This window comes from Eutrigla gurnardus (genome assembly GCF_963514095.1).
Source record: "Eutrigla gurnardus genome assembly, chromosome: 7".
Classification (NCBI taxonomy): domain Eukaryota; kingdom Metazoa; phylum Chordata; class Actinopteri; order Perciformes; family Triglidae; genus Eutrigla; species Eutrigla gurnardus.
In genome coordinates, this window is record NC_139921.1 from 28,196,654 (window position 1) to 28,221,089 (window position 24,436).

Sequence of the window (24,436 nt, forward strand, 5' to 3'; positions counted from 1 at the left end):
GGACTCTATTTTCCTACGTTTTTCTGTCAAAGGGGAAAAACCTTTTTATATATATATATATATATTATTTTTTATTTTTTTTAATGGGTCCATTCTGGAGGGGGCAGCATCAATTTAAAGTTACCTTCACTAAACGTGCTTCTGCAGCTCATGTTGTTATTTTTCACATGTTTATATTTGTGTCCAAGTCCCGCTTACGGAGAAAGTTTCTGAAATCTGAATTTCAAGTACGAACCTGCCGTCTACAGCACTTTACCAACACTTGAGTTGTTTCAAAAACATGACAGAATGGCATCCAGGTTGAAAATACCAGCATAGCTGAAGAAAACACCCCCAAAAACACTCCAATAGCACAAGAATCAGAACTACAGGCTGTGTTGAATCAGATTAAGTGAGTCTTGGTTCTCTGGGAATCGATTCATGAGTTTGGAATTATGAGGACCCATCTGCATGCAGAGTAGTTCTGCCATTATCAAGAGTAGGAGAAAAAAAGTTTGCCTCGGGGGGGCGGCCGGGGTTCAATTTTCTCACTTCTTCTCGTAACCAGCGCTGGAGTTAATCTGCGATTCCCACAGGATCTTTGGTGTAATACGGGCTTTCACGTGATTCTGAGATAGGAATCCGCCTTAATTATTACTTATTATCTCCGATCCGGCTCTAATGTTCAACCGGTTTTAACCGCTTGAAATAATGATTTCCAAAGCTCGAGTATATTCTGGGTTGAGATGTGGCCGTCTGTGACTGTTGGCAAATTACAAGGAAAAAAAGAAGCCCATGTTGAAATGATTAAAACATTTTTTCTCCCACTCTTGATAAAAACTACTCTGCATGCAGATGGGTCCTCATAATTCCAAACTCATGAATCGGTTCCACGAGGCATCTGCATACATAAACTAAAGCTGCATCCACAATGGGGAAGATAATCAAACTTTGTATCCCTCTGTGGCACACAGAAGGATATCTGCTGCTGTTTAAACAGGAGGAGATCTGATTCTGTGAGAGCTTTGGGTCAGGTGGGGGGGGATCGATCCGATGAGTTTTAGTCCGTTTGTGAGAGGATCAGATCTGCATCTCCTGCTCGGATCAAACCCAATCGTTTTCACCACAGCGTCGTCCAGAATCCCCCAAACCAACAAACAGCCTTTTAGTCTTTTACCCAATGTGGACATGGAGACATGATTGGTGGTTAAAGCTCAGAGCTGATTGGCTTTTAAATTTTTCAAACCAGATCGAAGGTTGAATCTGTTAACAAACATATCTTGTGTGGTTGATAATAATAATAATAATGATAATAATAGAATAAAGGTTATTTATAAAGCCCGTATCAAAACCAGCAATTTCAGAGCTTTACAAGGACCAATAAAAAAACAACAAAGGATAAGATACAATGCCAGATAAACATTTCCACATACATTTACAACCAAATCTAAATAATCTACAGGTGAACCAACAGGATGTAACTATTCCTCTGACTTCCTGTAAATTATTTGAAGGCTGCTGGGAAAACTGTCCAAATATCCAGTGACAAAGACTACAAATTAGCTGAAGTTAAACGTCTTATATACATCACATTTCCCCAATTATTTGTGGCAATGTTGTATGTATTTTCCCTGTAAAATTAACACTAAAATCAAATACAGCACAGCTTTTTTGTGTGTTGTTATAACATGTAATCCGCCTCTTTATTCCAGCAGCAAACTCTAATCAGCCCGAGAGTGAACACACCTGTCTGGCTGTGCAGGGGTTTGAAAAATAATTCCCATTGTAAAAATGTTTCATCGCTTGATTAGAAGTGCTTGTGAGGTTGAACGTAACAGCACTTTGCAACAAGTGGATCAATGACTCAGCTTGATTCCAGACAAACGGCAAACTTCAGCCGTCGCTATTAGGCTTGAAAAAACCACTTGGAGAGGTCGGCTCCATCAGTTACAGTCATCCGTTTGTTCATTACTGCATTTATTCAGCTTTATTCTTCCCCTTGTGTTTCATAATAGCAAAGTTAGCAAATGTGATGAACTCAAAGGACAGTTTATGTAGCATATCTGAGCCAGCATGGTGTAAACATGATGGACACTTTCACAGATTTTTTTTATTTTTATTTTTCAAAGCGGGAGATTACTTTATCACTCTAACAAGACGTTGTTCATGTTAGCTTACATTTAACGCGGTCCTCTTATGGGAAGCATGTGCTTCATCAATAGTTGTTGCATTCTCTCTGCCGGCCACCAGGGGGCGACTCCTCTCTGGTTGTATAGAAGTCTATGAGAAAATGGCCCTACTTCTCTCTGCCGGCCACCAGGGGGCGACTCCTCTCTGGTTGTATAGAAGTCTATGAGAAAATGGTCCTACTTCTCTCTTGATGTATTATCTCAGTAAACATTGTAAACATGAGTTTATGGTCTCAATCTCTAGTTTCAAGTCTTCTTCAATCCAGCATGATGTTCATTTAGTACATTATGGTCCATTTAGAGTCCACCAGACCAGAAAGCAGGGGATGCTTTAGGGGGCGGGGCTTACCTGCTGATTGACAGGTTGCTACCACGCTACCAATGCTAGTTAGCTACTCAGATGACTTTTTTTATTATGAAGCTAGCTTTGGTAGCAGCTTCACAGCAGAATCCACATGGATCCAGATCCAGTACAGGTGCCGCTCTCCTGCTTGTGTCTGTTTACTGGTTGCAACAAATCCAAGATGGCGACGGCCAAAACTTTTCATACTTGAGGCTTCAAAGCAGTAGTAAATATTCCACAAAGTAATTTTAAGTGTGTGTGTGTGTGTGTGTGTGTGTGTGTGTGTGTGTGTGTGTGTGTGTGTGTGTGTGTGTTAGTTATACGGTGACACGTTTTAAGGTGCCGTCACACTGGAAAACCCCAATTCTTCCCGAGTCATGCTGTACGGCTTGTGCTGAGTCATCATGAGCTCGCCTGCTGATTGGACGGGACAACAGCAGTGGAACTACGGAGGTGAAAGTGTCAACGTTGATCAGATTATTTCCTCATTAGCTTCCAGCAGTCGGAGTGTAAAGTCGGAGTGTAAAGTCACTGTTACAGCACGACTCCTAGTTCTTCATACTGCACCGACTGGACCCGGCTGAGTGGGACCACCTGGTAGTCCTGGAGGTCTAGAGACCGTCCTTCGTCTCAGACAAATACAATATAGTCAATATAGACAGTATTGGTTAACATTGTTACTGTGTTTGCCCCTTTAAGACATTCCCTATGATACTTGTGTACATGTATACACATATACAGAATACATGGCAGTAAAAGAAGTAGATTATGAGCAATCTTTGTTTCTTTTTGTATGGTAGTATGGAGTGTGTCCATTGTGAGAAAGAAAGATAGATAGATAGATAGATAGATAGATAGATAGATAGATAGATAGATAGATAGATAGATAGATAGATAGATAGGTGATGTGTTCCACATTTTGGTCTTGGTCTGGACTCTGGACCAAGCTCTCATGGTTTAAGTCTTATCTTGATACGACCTGGTCTTGGTCTTCGTTTAGGTGGTCTACACTCCAACACTGGCATGTGGGTTGAGATTAAATTCTCTCCCTCTGATGACTCATGAAAGCCTGGATACAATACCAGGATGTTATTTAGATTTATTTCATTTTCTGGCTGTGAAAATGTAGATGTCATGTATTGGATATATAATCAAGAAAAGGTGCAGTAAGTATCCTACCAGGTTCTCTCTCAGACTGCAGGGTTTGTGATCATGATCATTCCAATGTGCTTCATTCAGTCTCTGTTGTTTCCTAAAAGGCTATTAGCTTCTTTTTTCCCCCCTACACAATGCCATCCCAAGGTCTTCCCCGCCCGGCAACATGCGGCGGTGTGCGGGTGAAACGCTGCTGCAGACGGGAGGCGTTCGTGCCGAGTGAACACGGAGAAGCTTCTCCTCTTTGTTCCAGACCCGGCAGTCCACAGTCGACTCCTCAAATTGCTTCTGACACAAAGCCCAGCCAGTCATTTGTGTCCGACTTGATCCGCCTCTGCAGGGTATCCACTCTTGTGTGTGTGTGTGTGTGTGTGTGTGTGTGTGTACATTAGTAGGAGTACCAGCTCGGTCCTGGCTTACATCAGGTCAGCTCGCCCCTGTCATAGTGTCCCTCTTCCTCATTAAAAACACGCCTCTGGCTCCAAACTCATGACCGTCGAAAGCTAAACTGAGAAAGTTCTCCTCGGAGTGACAAGGACCGTATTAATGCCGCGATGCCCTCTGCTTTGCCGGGCGATATATTAGCAGGAAAGTACCGACACAAACAGCACCGGCGGCAGCAAATGGGAATAGAGTTTGAAAAAAAAAAAAAAATGAGGCCCAAAAATTCAATTTCAAAGTCACTCTTGCACGGCGACATAAAAAAAAAAAAAAAAAACCCACAGCCGAAAGCACGCAAACTTCTTCCGTTGGACGGAGCCGAGGGAGGGAGAGATTTGTGGGAAATGATAATTTGCTCATGCAGAATGACTTTGCTGTGAAAAGTGTGACGGAGCAGAAGGTATAGCGGGGAGAGCGAGGTTGGTACAAGAAAGAGACGGGGGAAGCGAATCTGTCAATACGCATTATCATTTCCATCCTGATCTCATATGGAGCATAACAGGCTCCTGGCTGAGATAAGAGGACGCCGGGAAAAAGAAACCAGTGGTGTGTCTTCTAATCTGCCTTCTTTTTTTACATAATGAAACATCAACTCATCACCTTCTTGCTCATCACGGGTCAACTCCCAAGGAGTGTGTGACCGCGGAGCTTTCACATCAAGCCCCCCCCCCCTTGTCTATTTTTATCTTCTGGAAAACGACGCTGTTAATTAGCATGCAATCGGTAATTAAAGCGGTGGCGGGGAGTCTTGGCCGGCGAGAGGGCATCTGACGGCGGAGAACAGAAAGCGATAACATAACACGATAATGGCGCCGCCGTCATGGAAAGCCTTGAAACCGTCTCGCTGAACAAAAGCTCCGTTTGCTGCTTTCAAGGTTACTTTTTCACTCTTATTTTTAAAAGTTTTTTTTCTCACAATCTAATTGTCTGCTGGTCTGTGGCCTCCAGGTTTATGGAGAGCTCACACTTTGCTTTACAAAAGCCAGAGCAGAGATCTCAGAACAGGCAGGTTGGTGGAGGAAGAATGGCTTGAATGATTTCTTTATTTATGGGACTTTTCAAAGATTCAAAGGGTTTCTTGTTGAATGCACAGTAAAGAAACGTGTTTCCCAGTACAATGAAATTCTTCGTTTGCTAACAATGTAACATCTAAGTATAAAAAATAGACAACTAGTATAAACACAATGTAATTTAAAGGGCAACACGTAAGACATAAGGCAAAACAACAAGAAAACAGGAGGATCAAATCACATTAGATCCAGTCAGGAAGCCAGGAGCCCTGAATTAGTTATTAATACTTTTAAATAAGTGCAAAGTGAAAATGTGGAAAACTCTTCAAGTCCAGATCACTATATGCAGATGATTATCATGACCAAGTATGTCTCCTTTTACTTTATATTCATGCAGATCACCATACAATTTATATTTATACATTTATTGCATGATTTTGCTTGATATAAACAGCCTATTGGAATGAAAGCACATTATTAAATGCATCCATGAACTCTGCAAAAAGTGTTTTTTTCTCCAAGCTTGAACTCTCCAGTTTCAGCACCATGGACAGAGCTAGAGGGAATATCACTCGCCTCTTAGTTCATATTCATTCTCAATTATAAAGTATTTAACATGTGAGTGTTTTCCATCACACATGCATGAAATAAAGTTGTGATTAATCAAATAATGAATTAATTAAAAATGGTTAGTTTACATATTCAAGGTCATTAAAGGTGGTAAAATGGCATTAAAAGTGATCAGGAAAGTTTATTTATGCACAAATTCTGACATTGTTTTACATCTCACAGACTGAATATGTCACCCTGGGATTGTTTTAAGTAGAATGAACCTACGTGTAGCACTATTGCTAAAAAAAAAAAAAAAAATCTTAAACTGAAACAAAAGATGAGTGAGAAGCTCCTGATCCCGGCAAAAACGAACTCTTAGCCACATGAAATTATTTGGATAAGCTCCTCTCACATCAGCGTGCAGCTGTCTAGCTGAGCTTCCCAACCTCACCCGGTGACCTTCCAAGATAATGAAATATTAAGTCTATAACAAACGGAAAAATACAATATTTTGAAAAAAGTTCCATCTTTGCCGCTCAAGTTTTCCAGTCACGAGTCTTCAGAGAAGCTTTTGTTTCCTTCGCTGTGCACGCTTGGGATTAACTCAAACAATAAGATTATTTCCGCCCCGGGAAAAAAAATCTGTGTGTGCACACAAGTGTTTGTGTAAGAGCTGCGCTCACACACAAGTGCTGTAAATAGACAAACAAGAGGAGGCTGCTGACAGGAAGACATTTACAGTCAGACATTGTAATTTTTCTGCCAATGCTAGTAAACACAGCTTTACGGCTACACACACACACACACACACACACACATATACATGAAAACCCTGGGGAGGTGAAGTGAAGAGGTGAGGCCTCGCCGCTGAGCATGCGAGGCACGTTTGGCGTTGATATTCATACTTTTTCTTCATGCAGCAGAGATAAAATGCTAACTAGAGTGTGTGGTTGTGTGAGAGAAGAGAGAAGTGTGTGCCTTGTTTGATGTGAATATGAAATATCCATATAGTGTGTATTGCATGTAGAGACTGTTCTAGCTCATCTATTGTTTTTCCTTTTACCCACTTAGTCATTATTGCTGTTAACAAAGTTAGCTTCTACAATTCAAGGTCAAATTTACAGCTTGTAGTAGCTAATTACTTGTTAGCGACCTGTCCATCACAAGGTAGCCCCGCCCCCTAAAGCATCGCCTGCTTTCTGGTCTGTTGGACTCTAAATGAACCTGTCAATCAGCAGGTAAGCCCCGCCCCCTAAAGCGTCCCCTGCTTTCTGGTCTGGTGGACTCTAAATGGACCATAATGTACTAAATGAACATCATGCTGGATTGAAGAAGACTTGAAACTAGAGATTGAGACCATAAACTCATGTTTACAATGTTTACTGAGATAATACATCAAGAGAGAAGTAGGACCATTTTCTCATAGACTTCTATACAACCAGAGAGGAGTCGCCCCCTGGTGGCCAGCAGAGAGAAGTAGGACCATTTTCTCATAGACTTCTATACAACCAGAGAGGAGTCGCCCCCTGGTGGCCAGCAGAGAGAAGTAGGACCATTTTCTCATGGACTTCTATACAACCAGAGAGGAGTCGCCCCCTGGTGTCCAGCAGAGAGAATGACAGTTTAAGGCACTTCTGCATTGGCTTCACTTTTCAGAACTAGAGGTTTAAAAGACTAAACTGTCTCAGTCATTAGATCCACATTACTGCTGATGAGTTATACAAAATCTTATTGTGTTAATATTTTTTTAAAGCACAGATATTCAACACTATGGTGATATTGATGTATATTACGTTATATTGTAAGTGCAAACGGAGGAAATGTGTTGTCCGTGTGCCGTCAGACTTCAGTGTGGAGCCGTGTTGGCGTTTTGTATTTATAAAGACTGAGAAATAAGGAGCTTAAATCCCACATTTCTTTCCTTTTAAAGAGTCTCCAACTGTTCTCCAATCAGACTTACAGCTCTTTGTCTTCAAAGGACAGTGAGGAAAGATTGATGCAACAAAATAAAAAATATCATTATGACTAAACTGTATGCCAGTAAACAACAATACCTGCCAGTAAATGTCAGTGGGAGCAGTTGTTAGAATGGGAGGGAGATGCTAGGATGAAAAACAACAGCGGCGTGATGGAGACTGTACCTCCCTTTAGGGAGTCCCAGACCGGTTGACACTGCTGTGAACCTGCACAAAGGATCTCTTTGCTTTGTTTGGGGAGGTGGTTTCAGATGGATGCTGTTTTGTCCAAACTGCTGTCATTAAAGCTGCGGAGGCCAGAGGGTGTTTGGAGCTCATTACGGTGGAAATCCCAAGACGAGCACGAGGCTCGCTGCAGGACCGGCAGGTTTATTTGTACTAGATGTGTGCACGAGTTCCAGAAGCCAAACAAACGTGGGTGTAGCGTGGCTGGGGTTTGGAGGAGGTTGAGGCTCATTTCAGTTGTTTTTTTTTTCTGGACAAGAAACTCTATCTGGAAATTGGATTGAATTGTTGAAAGGTGGAAAAAACTCTTCAACTCTTGAACTCAAGCAGCAGAGCAGCACCCTTACTGGATCTGGATTCTGGTGTGAAGCTGTTACCAAAGATTGCTTCAAGGTCAACTTTACAGCTTAATGTTAGTTATCTTATTGGTAGCAACCTGTCAATCATAAGGTAGCCCCGCCCTAAAGCATCTCTGGACCATAATTTACTGAACGTCGTGCTGGATTGAAGAAGACTTGAAACTAGAGATTGAGACCATAAACTCATGTTTACAATGTTTACTGAGATAATACATCAAGAGAGAAGTGGGACCATTTTCTCATAGATTTATATACAACCAGAAAGGAGTCGCCCCCTGGTGGCCAGCAGAGAGAAGTAGGACCATTTTCTCATAGACTTCTATACAACCAGAGAGGAGTCGCCCCCTGGTGGCCAGCAGAGAGAAGTAGGACCATTTTCTCATAGACTTCTATACAACCAGAAAGGAGTCGCCCCCTGGTGGCAAATTGACACAAAGGTGTGAAAAGCAGGTCATGAAGATTCACCCCACTTTTCTTTAGTGCTGGTTTTGTGTGTTTCATACCGGTGAAAAAAACCACAACACTAATAATTATTCCTGAACTGTACTCGCTGGAACAAGTGAAAGTAAATGTCAGCTCTCCGTCTCCTTCAGTCCCATATGTGTTTGTTTTTTTCTGTCCCCTTTTATTTTAAACCGCCGCTCTTATCTGTGGTCTTGCATTGGGAATAAGGTTTAGTTCCCGACATCACAAACAACGAAGAGTAAAGACGTTCGGGTGTCAAATCCGCCATGCTCCGACGAGAGTACGGATTTTAAAAGGTCAGAATGACAGAACCTAGATAATAGCTGATACAAAAAAATGCCTTGTTTCTCTAACAATTACATCTGGACTGACACCGGGGCTCTTTTTATCAAGACTCTGGATTTACAGGCACAAAAGGGAAACAAATCAAACTTTTTTCTCAACAGCTCCCAAAAGGCTTTTTAAAACATGGTGGTCTTCAACGGTTATTAAGCCCCCTCGTTTTGTCCGAGACCATCTCAGCATTGACGAACATCTGCTCTGCCCAGGCAGCCAGTTTAAAACAACTAAAGACGGGAGTCACATGTTGAGAGCCTTAGATAATAGGATGTCTTGTTGACGAGTCAGGATCATTGTGATCTTGAACGCCACCCCTCCTCTCGCTTCCTGACATGGTTCAACATGGTTGCAGCTGGCAGGGTGGACAGGGTTCAGGAGGCTGTCGGCTCTGCCCTCTAATAGGCCCTTTCAGACGGATGACTAGTTCACCTCCAGGTGGATCTCACGTATGTGAGTGAGCCTCGGTTCATTCCTCAGCACACAGCTGTGTAACGCTGTACAGTTGCTGGCAACGGCAACATCGTCCGTCAGTCCACGACTGTAATATCTGGGCAGGAGGATGGAATCCCATGGAATTGTGTCCATGGTGTGAATCCTAGTGATTTAGATGATGCCCTGCACCATTTAACTAACTTGTTACTAACTACGATGTAAAGCAATCAACATGTGACTAGGGGTGGGTAAAAATATCGATACGGCAATATATCGTGATATTTTGCCGCCCAATACAATATCACGGGTTGTGAATGCAGTACTTTATCCTTTTTCATTTTATTTTCAGTATTTATTCCAGTGAATTTCATGGGAATTAATAAAATGGAGTCTGTTTTGAATGAAATAGTTTTGACTCAATTTGTCCTCTGATCAATATCATCTGATGTACATATACAGGTACTTGTGTTTTCATCTTTATTTATATCGTGATATCGTGATACGTATCGTATTGTGACCAAAGTATCGTGATACGTATCGTATCGTGAGGTTCTTGCCAAAACTCACCCCTACATGTGACGTAGGATAAAAAATAGGGATTTTCACCCAGGAGACTGCTGTTACGTACTTAATGCTACTAACGTAAAATAAAACATACTTATTTTAATGTAAATCGTATATTTTCCTAAACCTTTTAAAGTACTTTTGTTGCCCAAACCTAAACCAAGTTGGCTTTAAAACTAAACTAAACTATGTTGGAAGTTTTCACATTTTTGAAGAGTTGCATATAACAAGTAGATCCCTGAAACGTCCAAAACAGTGACTAGAGGGAGTAGACTAGGACTGTTTCAGTTACCCGAGTGTCGGGTATCGGCCCATATGGATTACCGATCAGATACCAGCGTTTAATTAATAAACTGTGTGTATCACTGTGTGTACGTGACTTGACTTAAACGTTGCTTTCCTAACTTTGTAAAATTAAATGTAGCAGGTAAATACATAGATTTAAATGTAGTATTGTTTTTAATCATGAAAATAATCAATCTTACACCAGCAACTTGGTAAAAAATCAAGGATAAACCTCTTTAATGAGGCAACAAATTGGTCAAAATCAATAATAAACATTCTTGTATATAATATACATGGTATATAAACATAGAAGTTAATTGAATAATATTGTGATATCAGTGTCAGTGCATCTGACCTCAGACCAGGCGTCTGTGTTGGTTAATTACCGGTACGGTACCAAACTAACATCCATCCATTTTCTACCGCTTATCCTGTATTTAGGGTCACGGGGGGGGCTGGAGCCGATCCCAGCTGTCATTGGGCGAAGGCAGGGTACACCCTGGACAGGTCGCCAGTCTATCACAGGGCCACCAAACTAACATGTTAATCATTAACAACCGCATGTTTACGCCGTCATCGTGAGCCCGCCGCCGCCGCGTTTGACTCCAAAGCACCGCCGCTCCTCACACAGACTCTAATTAGAGTCCACGTTTATGGAAAATCAGTTTTCAACCGGCGCCAGGACAACACATCGAACCAGAACATCACACAGCAATGCAGCGAATAGCCTCCGTCCTCAGTATCGGGCATTATGTTCCTCCAGATTCAAAGAACATTTCATCTCTGTACTCGCAGCTTCTGCTTCTTTGTCACACTGTGTGTTTGTGTTTGTAGGTATTTTGTCTTCACACATTCAAATTTGTGTTAAAATGTTAATTTAAATCCTCTAAGGAATCAGAGGGTTTCTCAGAATTGTTCTTGATATAGTTTTAAGAGACCACAGGCTTTTGCCTTGCCTGTGGTTTCAAGCAAACGTTCATTAGCCGGACTTTTACTGGGCTTGACAGGAACGAACCGAGTCACACCGAGCAGCCGTACATCTTTGAATGACTCTGTGAGGAAGAGGAAGTTCTTGGCCGGCCCTCCAAGGACGTCGGCCCTTTCTGAAGCTAGATTCATTGTTACAGACTCTCGGTTCTCCACACCCACACTTGAACCTTTTCACCTCATTTCTTTTTTTTATTACTGTCACCCTCAGTTTAAAGTGGCCTTCCAAAAAGAAACTGCGACAGATTAAGTTAAATAACAGCTTATCACATCCATCATACCACTATTCATCTTTTTTATTTTGACAAGCTGTTAATTACCTTAAAGGCAAACGATTTCCTGAGACCCACGATTTCCTGTATCTTCTCTCTTCTATTTCTTTTGCTGTGTTCGGGATGTTTCTGGGCCGTCGGCTATTGTGGGGGTGAAACCTGGACCCAATAAGCCGGGGGTCGAACTCGTTCTCATTCTCAGTTCAAACAAAACACCGCCGCTTCCTTTAAACTTCCTCGACCTCCCGGACCTGAAACGGAGGGAGCAGACAGGCCAGAGCAGGATGAAACATGCCGCGGGTTGCATTCCTTCAAAATCCGACACCTTCCCACAGGTTTGTGAGGAGTGATGTGATTATAATTTTGTTTTGTGCTTTAGAGAGTCGCCGCCATCAAACGATCATAAAATCACTTTTTATCCTTCTGACTCACAGCTTTGTTCTCCCTCTCGTCATTCACTCTCTAGCTCGCTCAACCACCAATACTCTCTCTCTCTCTCTAACAGCAACAGACAATGTGACTACATACATGCCTATATTTAAGTGAAAGTAGCATGAAAGAAGCACTATTCAAGCAGGTACAGTTCCTGTATTCATGCTGGAACCTCCAATTTTGCAGGACGACATTATGCATATCTCAAATATAATAATTTTCACCATCTGCAGGAGGTAGCATAAACATCTCAAATTCATACTGAAGTGCAGCACTGATGTGTTTGGTTCCTTTCTACTTCAAAATACTTAGAAGATATGAACATTTCCAGCTAATAGGCAAACGCTATTCTACTTTTGAATTATTATCACATTCTCATGCGGTGCCACTTATTTTTGCGTCTTCATTATCATAATATCCAATCTAGATTTTTTAGAGCAGCTGATTGAAGTCTCGGACCTTTTGTCTTTTTATTTCCTTTCAGGCGGCGATCTTGTAATCTAACTTTATCTCAATCATCTTTTCATTCGTACCGTTCACTCCGCCGAGGAGCTCGTTCAAAAATCAATTTATTATTACATCGGAAACGTAAATGCACGTGCAAAAAGTTTGATCTCCACCTCCAAAAGAGGAAAATGATTGTCTCTGGCCATATATATATATATATACAGTATATATATATACAGTATATATATATATATATATTTATATAAAATGTTAGTTTTTTTTATAATAGTTCTTCACACACACACCCCCGTTTTAAAAGACAAAGAAAACTGCATTTGCACGGTTGTTCTGGAACAGCTGCAGAATGGTATTGACTTTCTTGGGGATGGATTAGTCACCGAGGAATGCGGGAAAGTAAATTAGTATTCTGCATCACGGCCGGAGTGGTCTCCTGGTTCTCCTTTAAATTTCATCATATTTTGCTGAATCAATGACGGAGATCAAAAGGACTCGATCGCAGCACATTTCGAGGACCAATTATCGTCCCAAGTCTCGCCGCAAACTGAATTCATGTTAAAGTGTCTAAATAGGGTTTTTTTCCCCCCTTTGTTTTACGATTTGTGTATTGTGTGCGTGCATTTATGGGAGGAATATTGCTTTTTGTTTTTTTGTCTTTGGCAACATAGCCAAAGAAACTCCAGCAGAGACGCTGAGTCATCTCGGTTAAGAAGCGTTCAGGGACCCGCGGTTAGCTACTAAGGAACTACAGCGTACGGTCACAGAAAACATGGTCCCCGTAGTGGTTTATAGTCAAAGAGTTACCCGACTATCCAAGAGCTCTGATGGGAATCATCAGCCACTGACGGCGTGTTCATGCCAGATCAACAGAAAACAACTTCCATTCATCAGGAATGAGCTTAGATCTGTATGTTCAGGCAGTGATGTAAACCTGGACCAGAACTAAAAGTTTTGAGTCCCCCACGCTTCGGGGCTTCAAGACTGAAAGGCTTTCTGCTGAATGCTGCGTTGTCTTCAGACACCTTGGGAATAGGCTCCTTTAAAATCCATAGCCATAGACTCTCTCATTGGTTTGTAGACTACAGTTTTGAAGCCTTCAGTTTCTGCATTTTTTTGTCAATCAGTAGGGAAGCCCCGCCCCCTAAAGCATCCCCTGCTTTCTGGTCTGGTGGACTCTAAATGGACCATAATGTACTAAATGAACATCATGCTGGATTGAAGAAGACTTGAAACTAGAGATTGAGACATAAACTCGTGCTTTTTGTAACAAATACATGATTTTTCCCTTAACTTAAGAAGCCAAACCTTTCCATAAAGGTTCCATTTGTAAAAGTAGGATTAATGGCTGAGCTGTTGTATCAGGTTGCATCAGAGCTTTCACCTAATAAAAATGTACCTAATAAAGTAAATGTATCTCATATAGCGGCCGGTGTGACCACACAGCAGAAGTTAAGAAGGAAAGGGAACTCCATACCGCCAAAAGCTTAAAACACAAATGGAATTAAAAGTAGAACCACGGTCAAAACCACGGAGAGCAATTATGTTAAATATAATCTCCTCCCTCCTCAGACAGTCAGCATTGTGCTTCTGTGATTAAAATACATTTACAAGTAATGAACAGGAAATTAGAACAATTAATAGGAATCAAGAACATGAGGGGTTTCTAATCCGACAATGGAATTATAGTAAATCCTGCACTCGGATTCTCTCTGGAGTTGTTAAAGTTGGCAATCTTGTATTCTGGGATTATTACTAACAAAAGAAAATATGCATATTATATATCAGATCTAGATTCCTAACTTTGTTCTCAAATTTCATCCAATTGACACCTTTCACTTTAAAATGTGCAGAATATCGGGTGAAAATGTCTTATATTAATGTTTTTATATATATTGCAGTAAAGGATAAGACTGCAGTGTCAGGTTTCTTCGACTGTGGCGGTGCCCTAACACGGTGTATCATATCCCAGACATGGATGTGTCTGACGTCCTTCTATCACCAGGATTAATTTTATTGGCTCCTCGCGGTGATGAACATCACTTATCGAGAATTGAATCTTATTGAGCTTCTTTCATGTGGAGCTGCTCTCGTGGCTTTTTAAAGGAAGCCTGATTGTGGCGACTGATGCCTGCCGGCTCGTCGAGGAGCCCGGGGGTTTAGGTGGGAGGCAGGGAGACGTGAGGAGCCACCCGATGAGCCTTCCCCCGCCTCCCCTACACCTGTTTCCTGTAGGGAGGGAGGCGAGCGGCGACACCGGGCCAGAGGAGGATAAGAGAGGCAGTTATTCTGGCATTTTCCTTGATCTCACCCATTCTCGTCTCCTTAGTCGTATCTCAACACTCGCAGCTGTAAATCCAGGTTTCTATGCTTCCAGGATGATATGAACATTTCATGTCACGATTATCCACAAAATGTGCCTTAAAAAAGCACTTAAACATACTGCAATCACTTTAGATTTTGTTAAGAAACAAACGTCTCACAGATAAGACATCTTTGTTTGTGAAAAACAATCAAACATCTTAAATATCATATCATCTGCATATATAAGGATAAAGCATTTCAATTGATTTTGGACCCTTTATTTTTAATATTAGGCTTTATTTTTATACCATTTATCAAAAGCTAGACATCTTATTGAAACACAAGTGCCCATATTCAGGATTATCCCAATTACCGAAATTCACCCCCATCCATTTATTGTTAATCGGGATAAAGAATGAAGCTCGTGCAGCCCGAGATCGGACGACGTTAAAGTGAATTTCCTTTTGATTTCTTGAATTTTAGGATCTTAATCGCTGAACCAAACCAGGATTGTTGGCGTGACAGGGAGGAAATCTAAAGAGAGAAATAGAAAAAAGCACACAGACAAAGAGAGAGAGAGCTCAAACCGATGATTTACCTCCGTGGGATAAACATGGCGGCACACCGGATGGAACCAATCTGAATGACAAGGCGACCGATTTCTCCTAATTGGTTTTGACTGTCTCTCTCTTTGAACCGCCGATGTGCCGCCGCTCCGTTTCCAGGCAAAACCCGACTATCGGCCCGAAATCTGGAGTGCTGCTTAATTTCCCCGACAAATATCAAACCTCTCTCCACACCGGATTAGCTGCAATTTAATACGATTTACACTGTAGATGCTAACCATAGGGCCTCTCTCTTTCTCGCTCTCTATCTTTTTCTCTTTCTTATGCCTTGAAGCAGAGGGGAAGCCAAACTTGGCTTTCAGGTTCTTCTGTGCTCCACCTTCCATATCAGAACACCCACACACACACCTACACACACACACACACACACACACACACACACACACAGACCACCCACACAGCTGTTCCCACCTGCTGCACTTCCACATCCTCGGCACACAAGAAGCAGAAGAGAAATCTCTAAATATGTGTGTTTGGAATGGGTGATTCGTCTTCCTCCACCACCACGGGGTCACATGATATCATGTGCAAAATGCAAAATTTTAAAGAGTGAAGTGAAGTGCGTGCACACTTGACGATGAGGTGTCATCGCCTTTGATTCAGCAAACTCCCCGAGCAAGCGGAGTTGATTTTGCATCAACGTCGCGTCTTTTCTTCCGTCCGATTCTTCAGACCAAGACGAGCGGAATAAACGACTCGTTGAGCGGATTATTTAAGTGCCGTCTGTCAAGACCTCACTTGAGTGGCAGACACTTTTGTCCCGGTAGCACCGACGAATGCCCCCCCCCCTCCTCTCGCCTCACTTCCTGTCTAGACAGTGTATTGACAGCTTTGCCTTCAGATGAACTCGACTCCCTGCAAATGTTAAGACATCTCCTCCGGGGGTCAAAAACACCATTTTTTTCACCCACAGACACAAAGTTCAGATCAGACTCTGATATGTTGGACTTTTTCTCTTTTATTAAGTCGCGTAAGTCGGATCCTGACAGCTCTGGCGCTCCTGCTTTTATTTTGGAAACCAGGTTCGCTCCTCATCACTCCATTGAGATCAGATTTGATTAAGACTTAATCGCCGTAGCGACACAAGAACGTCTCGCCAAGTACTCTGTGGCACGGAAAACACTTTTGGACACGATTTCTCAGGCGGATAATCAAATCTTCCTCTTCAGTCGTTTTCAAACCAAATCCCCGTCATTTTACGATTGTTTTAAACGCTTTGCTCCTGAAATCTGCACTTTTTCAAGATTTACATTTTACATTTAGATCATTGAGCCAAGACGCTTTCATCCAAAGTACGTCTGTCAGGTGCAACAGTATTTCGCTATCAGAACAGTGAGGATTTCAGTTTCAAGTTTCTGGATGTTGAATGAACACGTTTTGGGGGGAAAACGCCGCCTGACAGTGTTTTCACACACCTCCTGTCTCGGCTCGTACCGGCTCTTTATTGAAGAGCTTAATGTGACGTGCACCCTGGGGTGACACATTCAAACGTCAGGCTGTATTTTTAAGACTCCCTTCCAAATGTGAAATCTTTCAGATGCATCATTTTATACACATTTCTACCAAAATCCAGCGTGACACATTCGGTGTTTGGAAACTTTGGGATTTGAGTTCAGTTGGGGAAAATAAAAAGTTCTGAGGACAAAGTTTTTGGCTTCACAATAAAAGTAAGCAGCGGCTGATTCGACGTGAAGTTATCGACGCCGGCAGCGAGGCTCCGGGGAATGCTTGTTGGTCGGTTGATCCGGCGCTTTGGCCCAGAATGAAATATCTTCTTTTTTTTTTTGGATGGATTGCAAAAATATTGCATCCCTTCATTACAACACGGCTAAGGAAAGAGATTCAAAGGAACTCGGCTGAGCTTTGCTTCTTCGGAGAACAGCTTGGGGCTTCTTTCCATTGGGCTTGGAAAAATAATGTGCTGGATATGTTTATGTGTAGTATCGTCTTGACAACCGCTGATGTGAAATGTGTGCAGATATTCATGTTCCCCCCCTTCAGGACAAATTGTATTAACTTTGGTGATCCCTTAACTTTTACATCTTGCACAATAATCAGGCTGGAATGTACTGTACAGTTGCTATATAGAGTTAGTAAGTAAAAGTAGCATACTACTGTAACTGAGCATTATATCCCATCATGCATTGTGCCGAAGGAAAAATGACAGGAGAGCAAATCCAGGAAAATGAAATATTTAATGTCATCAGAAGAGCATCACAACACGAACGGCCACAAATGTATAAATTTGGGGGAAAATATGTTTATTGCGCGTTGACATCGGCGGCTTCTTTCGTTCTTACCTTTCACAATAAAAGCCCCAGAGATACGTCACTGCTTACCAGGGGGAACAGCTCTCAATATGTATTACAAAAATATATCAGGAAGAGTCAGCTGATCTGGCACGTTTTTAGCTTGAAGCAGCCCAATGCTGCGTTGAAGATGGCTGGGAAAAGTCGGAATTTCCCCAGCTGACATTTCCTACCTAGAAAAAACGCTAAACCAACAACACAGTAACAAAAACCATAGTTAACTTTTGGTGCCTTTTTTTAAGAGTAACTTTTGTGCAGAGATTCCTAACATAACCAACTACTTCATAACATTGCCAATGCCAACATATTTTGACGTTAATTTACTACATGACAGTATGTATAAGTATGAATCAAATAGAGGCAGATATTCCTTACGTTGCCTTTTACTTGATAGTTAACTCTTTAAGATGTGTGCTTCCATTGTCGTGTGACATCAGACGACTGCATTCTTCATGAAGTCCGACTCGATGATTCGCCCTCGAGAAGGAAGTCACGCGTCGGCCGGCGTTCCATTCCACCGTTTCCTCACGCCGGCTGCTTATTTGCAGTCTGAAAGCGATGCAGTATTGGGACTCGGCCCACTCAGATGTCGTTGCCTGTTGTTTACTCTCATAATGGCGGTATTTGGGTACACATATATGTGTGTGAGTGTTATCCTAAAGCAGACACACGGGCGGATTAAACAACACTACATCACTTTTAAGAGCGAGTCTAAGAGCTGGTAGGCAGCTCAGAATAAACAAGTATTTATTGTCCTCGGGGGGGAAGGAGCCTGCATGTTATTAGTGCCACATGAAACAAGACAACAGTAAACAAGCTGTTACACACACACACACACACACACACACACACACAATGATGCAGCTTCTCTCTGGGCCAATCTGTAACAAATATGACACTTTAATTTGACTGGAGTTAAAACACCTCCGTGTCATTTTCAACATTTCAGGATGTATTGGTGAGACGAGTCGTTCCCCCTGAAAGTTTCATCAAAATCCACTCAGCGGTGTCCGATGTAATCTGTGTGACGACTGTATGAATTCATGAATAATACACCCCCCCCACCCCCCCTCTCGGGTTTACGATGTCATTTTGAAATGTTGGGAGAACACTAGTGAGATGCTTCGTTGACCACATTCGATTGCTTCTGACAAAAAAATGTAATCCAACTGTTTAATTTCAATAACATTTACATTATCTTAGCGACAGTTCAGTGGATCCTAAAAGCTGATTTATTTTGATTAGCTTAAAGGGGCGTGTCCATTATTTAACATTATGTTTTGATTTTTTGTAGCTTCCCATCGGTCTGCATTTTGTATTAAAATCCCCCAAAAAAGGTTCCCATGTGACCCCGAGGTCACCGCATGATGATGATGCTTCACATGCGTCGGTGTTTATTACCGACAGCAGCTCAGACGGCGGCCGGCGGCCTCCCGGTGTGGAGGAGCAGAGGAGGAGAAGCCATGTGGACAATAACAGAAACCAAATACACGATCAAAGCAGCACTCGGTAAAATTCCTGACTTTTTTAATGTAGTCTGGTGGCTTTGAAACGAACCCTGAACGGTTGGATAAGGCACAGAATAACCGTGATGAGGTCATAGTGATGTCATCATTTACCAGGCGAGCTCTAACAGAGGATACAAACACAAGAGTTTAGTGGCTGAAGTGAAGGATTCAGAGTGATGCTACCTGCTGCATCTCCTCCCCCACATTAAGACGGTCTGATAACAGCAACATAAAGTGTTTAATTCACATTCCCGCCATCATGGCGTCCTGATGATGGATTTACTCGCAGCTCTCTTCCAATATCGTCGTTATGAGTCTCGTATTACAGATTAAGTGATTCTACAATTTCCCGTTTTGTACAATTTCCTGCAGGATTAAAAATGTTTTCTGATTTCTGATTATGAACCTTTGTTGTTTGTTGTTTTTTTTAATCCAGTTGTGAAGATATGTTTGTACACTTTCTTCAGATAAATTACAGGCCTGTTAATGATTAAGTGCCCTATCATTTTCAGGAAATCCTTGTCACGACAAACAAAGTCATATTTTCTTTCATTGAGTTTGTTCTTTAACTCGCGGCACAAATTATGATTTCATGCATTGTTTTGTTATGTGAGGCGTCACTGTGTTGGATTATTACTCAGCCAAGGTTTTATATATCTAAAACGCATGTTGAAGCTTCAGGTGTCGTCATGGCGACCACAACACGGTCACTCACCTGTCCCGCCTGTCTCGTCCCTGCAGGAGTCCCTCGCATGGCGCTGTCGGCGGGCGGGAGGGACTGCCTCCGCGCCGGAGACACCTGCTCCAGCGACGACACCTGCAGCCCGCGGCTCCGCACCCTCCGGCAGTGCGTGGCGGGCGACGGCAGCGTGAAGCTCGGGCCCGGGGCGCGCAACCAGTGCGAGAACGCCATGACGGCGCTGCTGTCCACGCCTCTGCACGGCTGCCAGTGTAAACGAGGCATGAAGAAGGAGAAGAACTGCCTGAGCATCTACTGGAGTCTGCACCAGTCGGTGCTGCACGGTGAGACCCGGACAGGGATTGTTGTAGTTCCACCCACACTGATTGTGTTTCATCTGCTGTTATCATGTTCCGTGTAGTGCAAATGTGAACGACATGACATGTAGACGATAAATGAATTGAACAAACATTAAAAGCTGCGACACCAGGCTGGAGCGAGGGTGCAACCACGTCACATACAGGAAACGCTTCATTGAAAATGCAGAATGTGTTTTCCACATTCCTTCATCCCACCCAGTACACGTTGCTATGGTGATTTGCAGCCCAAAAGATGTTTAGATTCAAACTGGATTCAATTTCGTTTCCAAAATGTGTTTAAAGTTATTGATTTAACAGCATTTTTCTATTTAGCCAAACGTCTAAAAACACACTCAGTGCAGCTTTTTGTGTGACTAAACGGCTGCGTTGGTGACCTCACGCGTGTTCTAGACGCTTCCAGTACACTCTTGAGAAACCGACGTGTTAAAGTGCTGATTGCTGATTGAGCCATTTACTTAAATGGCAGCTAATTGGTTTTCAACCTCAAATGACCCGCTTCTGTTGCTGTGTTTGTATCGCAGTTTGTTTTATTTCAGAGTTTGGCTTCTTTTCAGTTAAAAAAAATCTAGGGATGGAATACCAATCAGCCACCTGCCCCAGGGCCCGAAGCCCCCCCCAAAGTGGCATAAAAGAGCTGGATTGATTTGCTAATTTGTTTGGCAATCAGCACTAAAGTCTAATATGAAGCGTGCTGGCCAGACTGGGGATGGTGGGCCTGCTGTGTCTGTCGGGAGGACATCTCAACGCTGATAGGCTAACTGAATGATGGAATAAGTGAATCATTATTCACGTCTTTGCATTGAGATTTTGGAGGTTGATCCAAATATGCATGAATAATTTTGTCGCGTAACTTTTGCAATATCTGGCTCGGTGTCGGTGTGTCGAACAGCCACATCCTGCATGTCTTTGTGTCGTCATGACAACAGAACCAACCTCTGTCTCTCTGCTCTGGCAGGACTCAGCCTGGTGGAGGACTTCCCCTACGAACCAGAGGAGAGGGGCTCCGACTACGTCCGCCTGGCCTCCATCGCCGCAGGTAGAGAAGATGAGCTGCTTCAATTTATTTCGATTTCGACCTTCAAAAGTGTCTTATTTTTCACACAAAACAACAACTAAGCAGGTCCTGACCGCGTCATGTGTTAGACGTGAAATGGAGATGTTTTCCCCGAGTCGGCGGAGTAACGGAGCTGTGTGCAGTCGAGGTTTGTTTGATGTCTAACAAACTCCCCACTTTGCTTCCGTGTTGCCTCCCAGCCTGAGGGCGAAGCCGCGGGGCTGCTGTGTGCTGCTATTAGCCTCCCAGGCACGGATTAATTCACCAATTAATTGATCAATTACCTATTTACTTGAATGCATCTGGAAGCAGAGAAAAACCTCAGAGCAGGTGTGAAGAACAGAACGAAACGAGAAGAAGTGAGACTGAAGAAACCGGAAGATTTGTTTTCACACATTACACACAACACATTTATTTTCTGATCTGGACGTGTGGAAGAGAGAGGGGGGGGGGGGGGGGAGTGAGGGAGAGAGAGAGAGAGAGAGAGGGGGGGGGGGGGAGAGAGAGAGAGAGGGGGGAGGGAGGGGGAGAGAGAGGGGGGGAGAGAGGGAGGGGAGAGAGAGAGAAGGGAGTGAGAGAGGAGAGGGGGAGAGAGAGAGGGGGGAGAGGGAGGGGAGAGAGAGAGGGAGAGGAGAGAGAGGGAGGGGAGAGAGAGGAGAGAGAGGGGGGAGAGAGGGGAGAGAGAGGGAGGAGAGAGAGGGAGAGAGAGAGAGAGGGAGAGAGAGAGCGAAAGAGAGAAAAAGGGAGGGAAAGAGAGATAAAGAGAGAGAGAGACAGAGAGAGGGAGAGAAAGAAAGGGGGAGAGAAAAAGAGGGGGAGAGAGAGAGGGGGAGAGAGAGAGAGAGAGAGAGAGAGGGAGGGGAGAGAGAGGAGAGAGAGGGGGAGAGAGGGGAGAGAGAGGGAGGAGAGAGAGGGAGAGAGAGAGGGTGGAGAGAGAGAAGGGGGAGTGAGAGAGGAGAGGGGGAGAGAGAGGGGGGAGAGGGAGGGGAGAGGGAGAGGGAGAGAGAGAGAGAGAGAGGGAGGGGAGAGAGAGGAGAGAGAGGGAGAGGAGAGAGGGAGAGAGAAGAGACAGAGAGAGAGGGAGGGGAGAGAGAGGAGAGAGAGGGGGAGAGAGAGGGGAGAGAGAGAGAGAAAGGGAGAGAGAGAGCGAAAGAGAGAAAAAGGGAGGGAAAGAGAGATAAAGAGAGAGAGAGACAGAGAGAGGGAGAGAAAGAAAGGGGGAGAGAGAGAGAGATAGAGGAAAAAAAATAAAGACAGAGAGCGTGATGGAAAGAGAAAAAGGGGGGAGAGGGAAAGAGAGAGATAAAGAAAGGGAGATAGAGAGAGGGGGAGAGAAAAAAGAGGGAGAGAGAGAGTCTGCACACAGCAGTCATGTGTGTTGTTGTCTCAGACAGTAATGACGCTGCAGACGTACAGAGACTGGAGTGAAGGGATGAGTGGGGGGGCGTTCATCGTATGGTGAACGTGTGATGATTGGACGTCGTTCACTTCAAACATGTTGGACATTCATATCTGCAGATTGATTGGTGGATGAATGTCAGGAATCTTTTTTTTTGCATTAATTGTTAAATAGCTGCACAATTTGGCCGCAGATGTGATCTAAAATGATTAAAAGGGAATTTTTCATTGCAACTCCACTTAAAATACAGTGTTTTTCTAATAATAATAATAATAATAATAATAATAATAATAAATCGGTTTTATATATTGTTTTTCCGGATGCTTGAAGACGCTTTCACAATAGCAACTAAATCAAACAAAACAAAACAAATTAAAAAATAATAAATAAATTCTAACATAAAGCAAAATGAAAATGAACTAAAGTGCCCTAAAATTAAACTTTGAGCAACATTCTGTATGAATAAATGTTAAGTTGTTTTTTTTAATAAAAAATTAGAAAGAAACATTTCATTGTAATTATACTATAATATTGGAAATATCAATAATTTGCTAATATAATCTGCTGTATTTTTACACTTCTAATATATGAAGGTACATTTTGACGTTGGCAGCTCTTAATGGTAATGAGCGATCAGTGTCATAAACAACATTTATGTATATATATATATATATATATATATATATGGTATGAAGCCGAATCAGGAGACAGGTTGCATGAAAAGGTAAATTGAGGTATTTCTGTACATCATCATAGCCGACGAGATGAGGAGGCATCGGAGCTTTACAGTAAGAGCCCATTAAACTTTTATGGCACTGAACATCTGAAATGTTACATTTGTGCAACCACCATATTTAATGATTATGATAATAAAGTAATTATTTGAGAGCTGGGGATCTAAAATGAATATTCTGTTTAAAGGCAATAAACGAAAAAATAACTGTCAGATTTTGCTCAAACTGTCACCGGATGCTGACAGTAGAACAGCAGACGGATCATTCTTCCTCCTTTTTTAGTCGCCCTCGATGACATTTCATCATTTCAACATCAACCAATCGGTGACGAGGAGCCCCGAACGCAGCTGTCAATCAGACGCTTGTGAAGCTTGTGAACTCCGATCAAACAGAAGGCAGATCAAATATGAAACACGAATGTGTTTCTTAAAAATGAAATTATAATTTGCGACTCGGTCACCGTGTTGAAACTTTCTCATCTTCCAGCTGAGCGGTCCACTAAAATATATCTCTGGAAATATTTGGAGGTGATAAAAAGGGCAGTTACACAATCCTGATTCATATTTGATCAGCGCTGCCGGGCTTGACACGACGGTGAGTGACGGCCTCCGCTCTGATTACTTGTTTTCCTTTTGGGCTCGCTGGAGTCGGCGAGGCAAGGAAGAGGAATCTGATATTTATTTATTTTTGCAGATTATCCGTCTCATTTACTGCCGTCGAGACTCACTGACAGTTTGAGCAAAAGTCAAAATATAAAAGTCATACAGACGTCTTAAATATCCAACATCCATCACAGTTCTCAGACTTTGACCTCCTGTGCTTTTATTTGTTGTGTGTGTTGAAGTTGTTTTCTTCTCACAGGATTTTATTTTGGAACAGATGTCACATTTTGTAGTCTTAATTGTTGAGGTGTAAGAAAGTGAAAATACGTGATTAGAAAGACGACGCACCAAAAAGTTGCGATTAGTGACATCAC

The 24,436-nt window shown here is 42.6% G+C and overlaps 1 protein-coding gene across 1 annotated transcript in view; it reads left to right on the forward strand.

Annotated features, from left to right (window-relative positions):
* Positions 1-24,436, forward strand: part of gfra4a (GDNF family receptor alpha 4a) — a 119,537-nt gene that overhangs the window by 69,086 nt on the left and 26,015 nt on the right. Inside the window, exons 2-3 of the mRNA XM_084012624.1 lie at positions 19,956-20,237; positions 21,229-21,309. Of these exons, the coding sequence (XP_083868750.1) occupies positions 19,956-20,237; positions 21,229-21,309 (363 nt within the window). The remainder of the gene's footprint in view (positions 1-19,955; positions 20,238-21,228; positions 21,310-24,436) is intronic.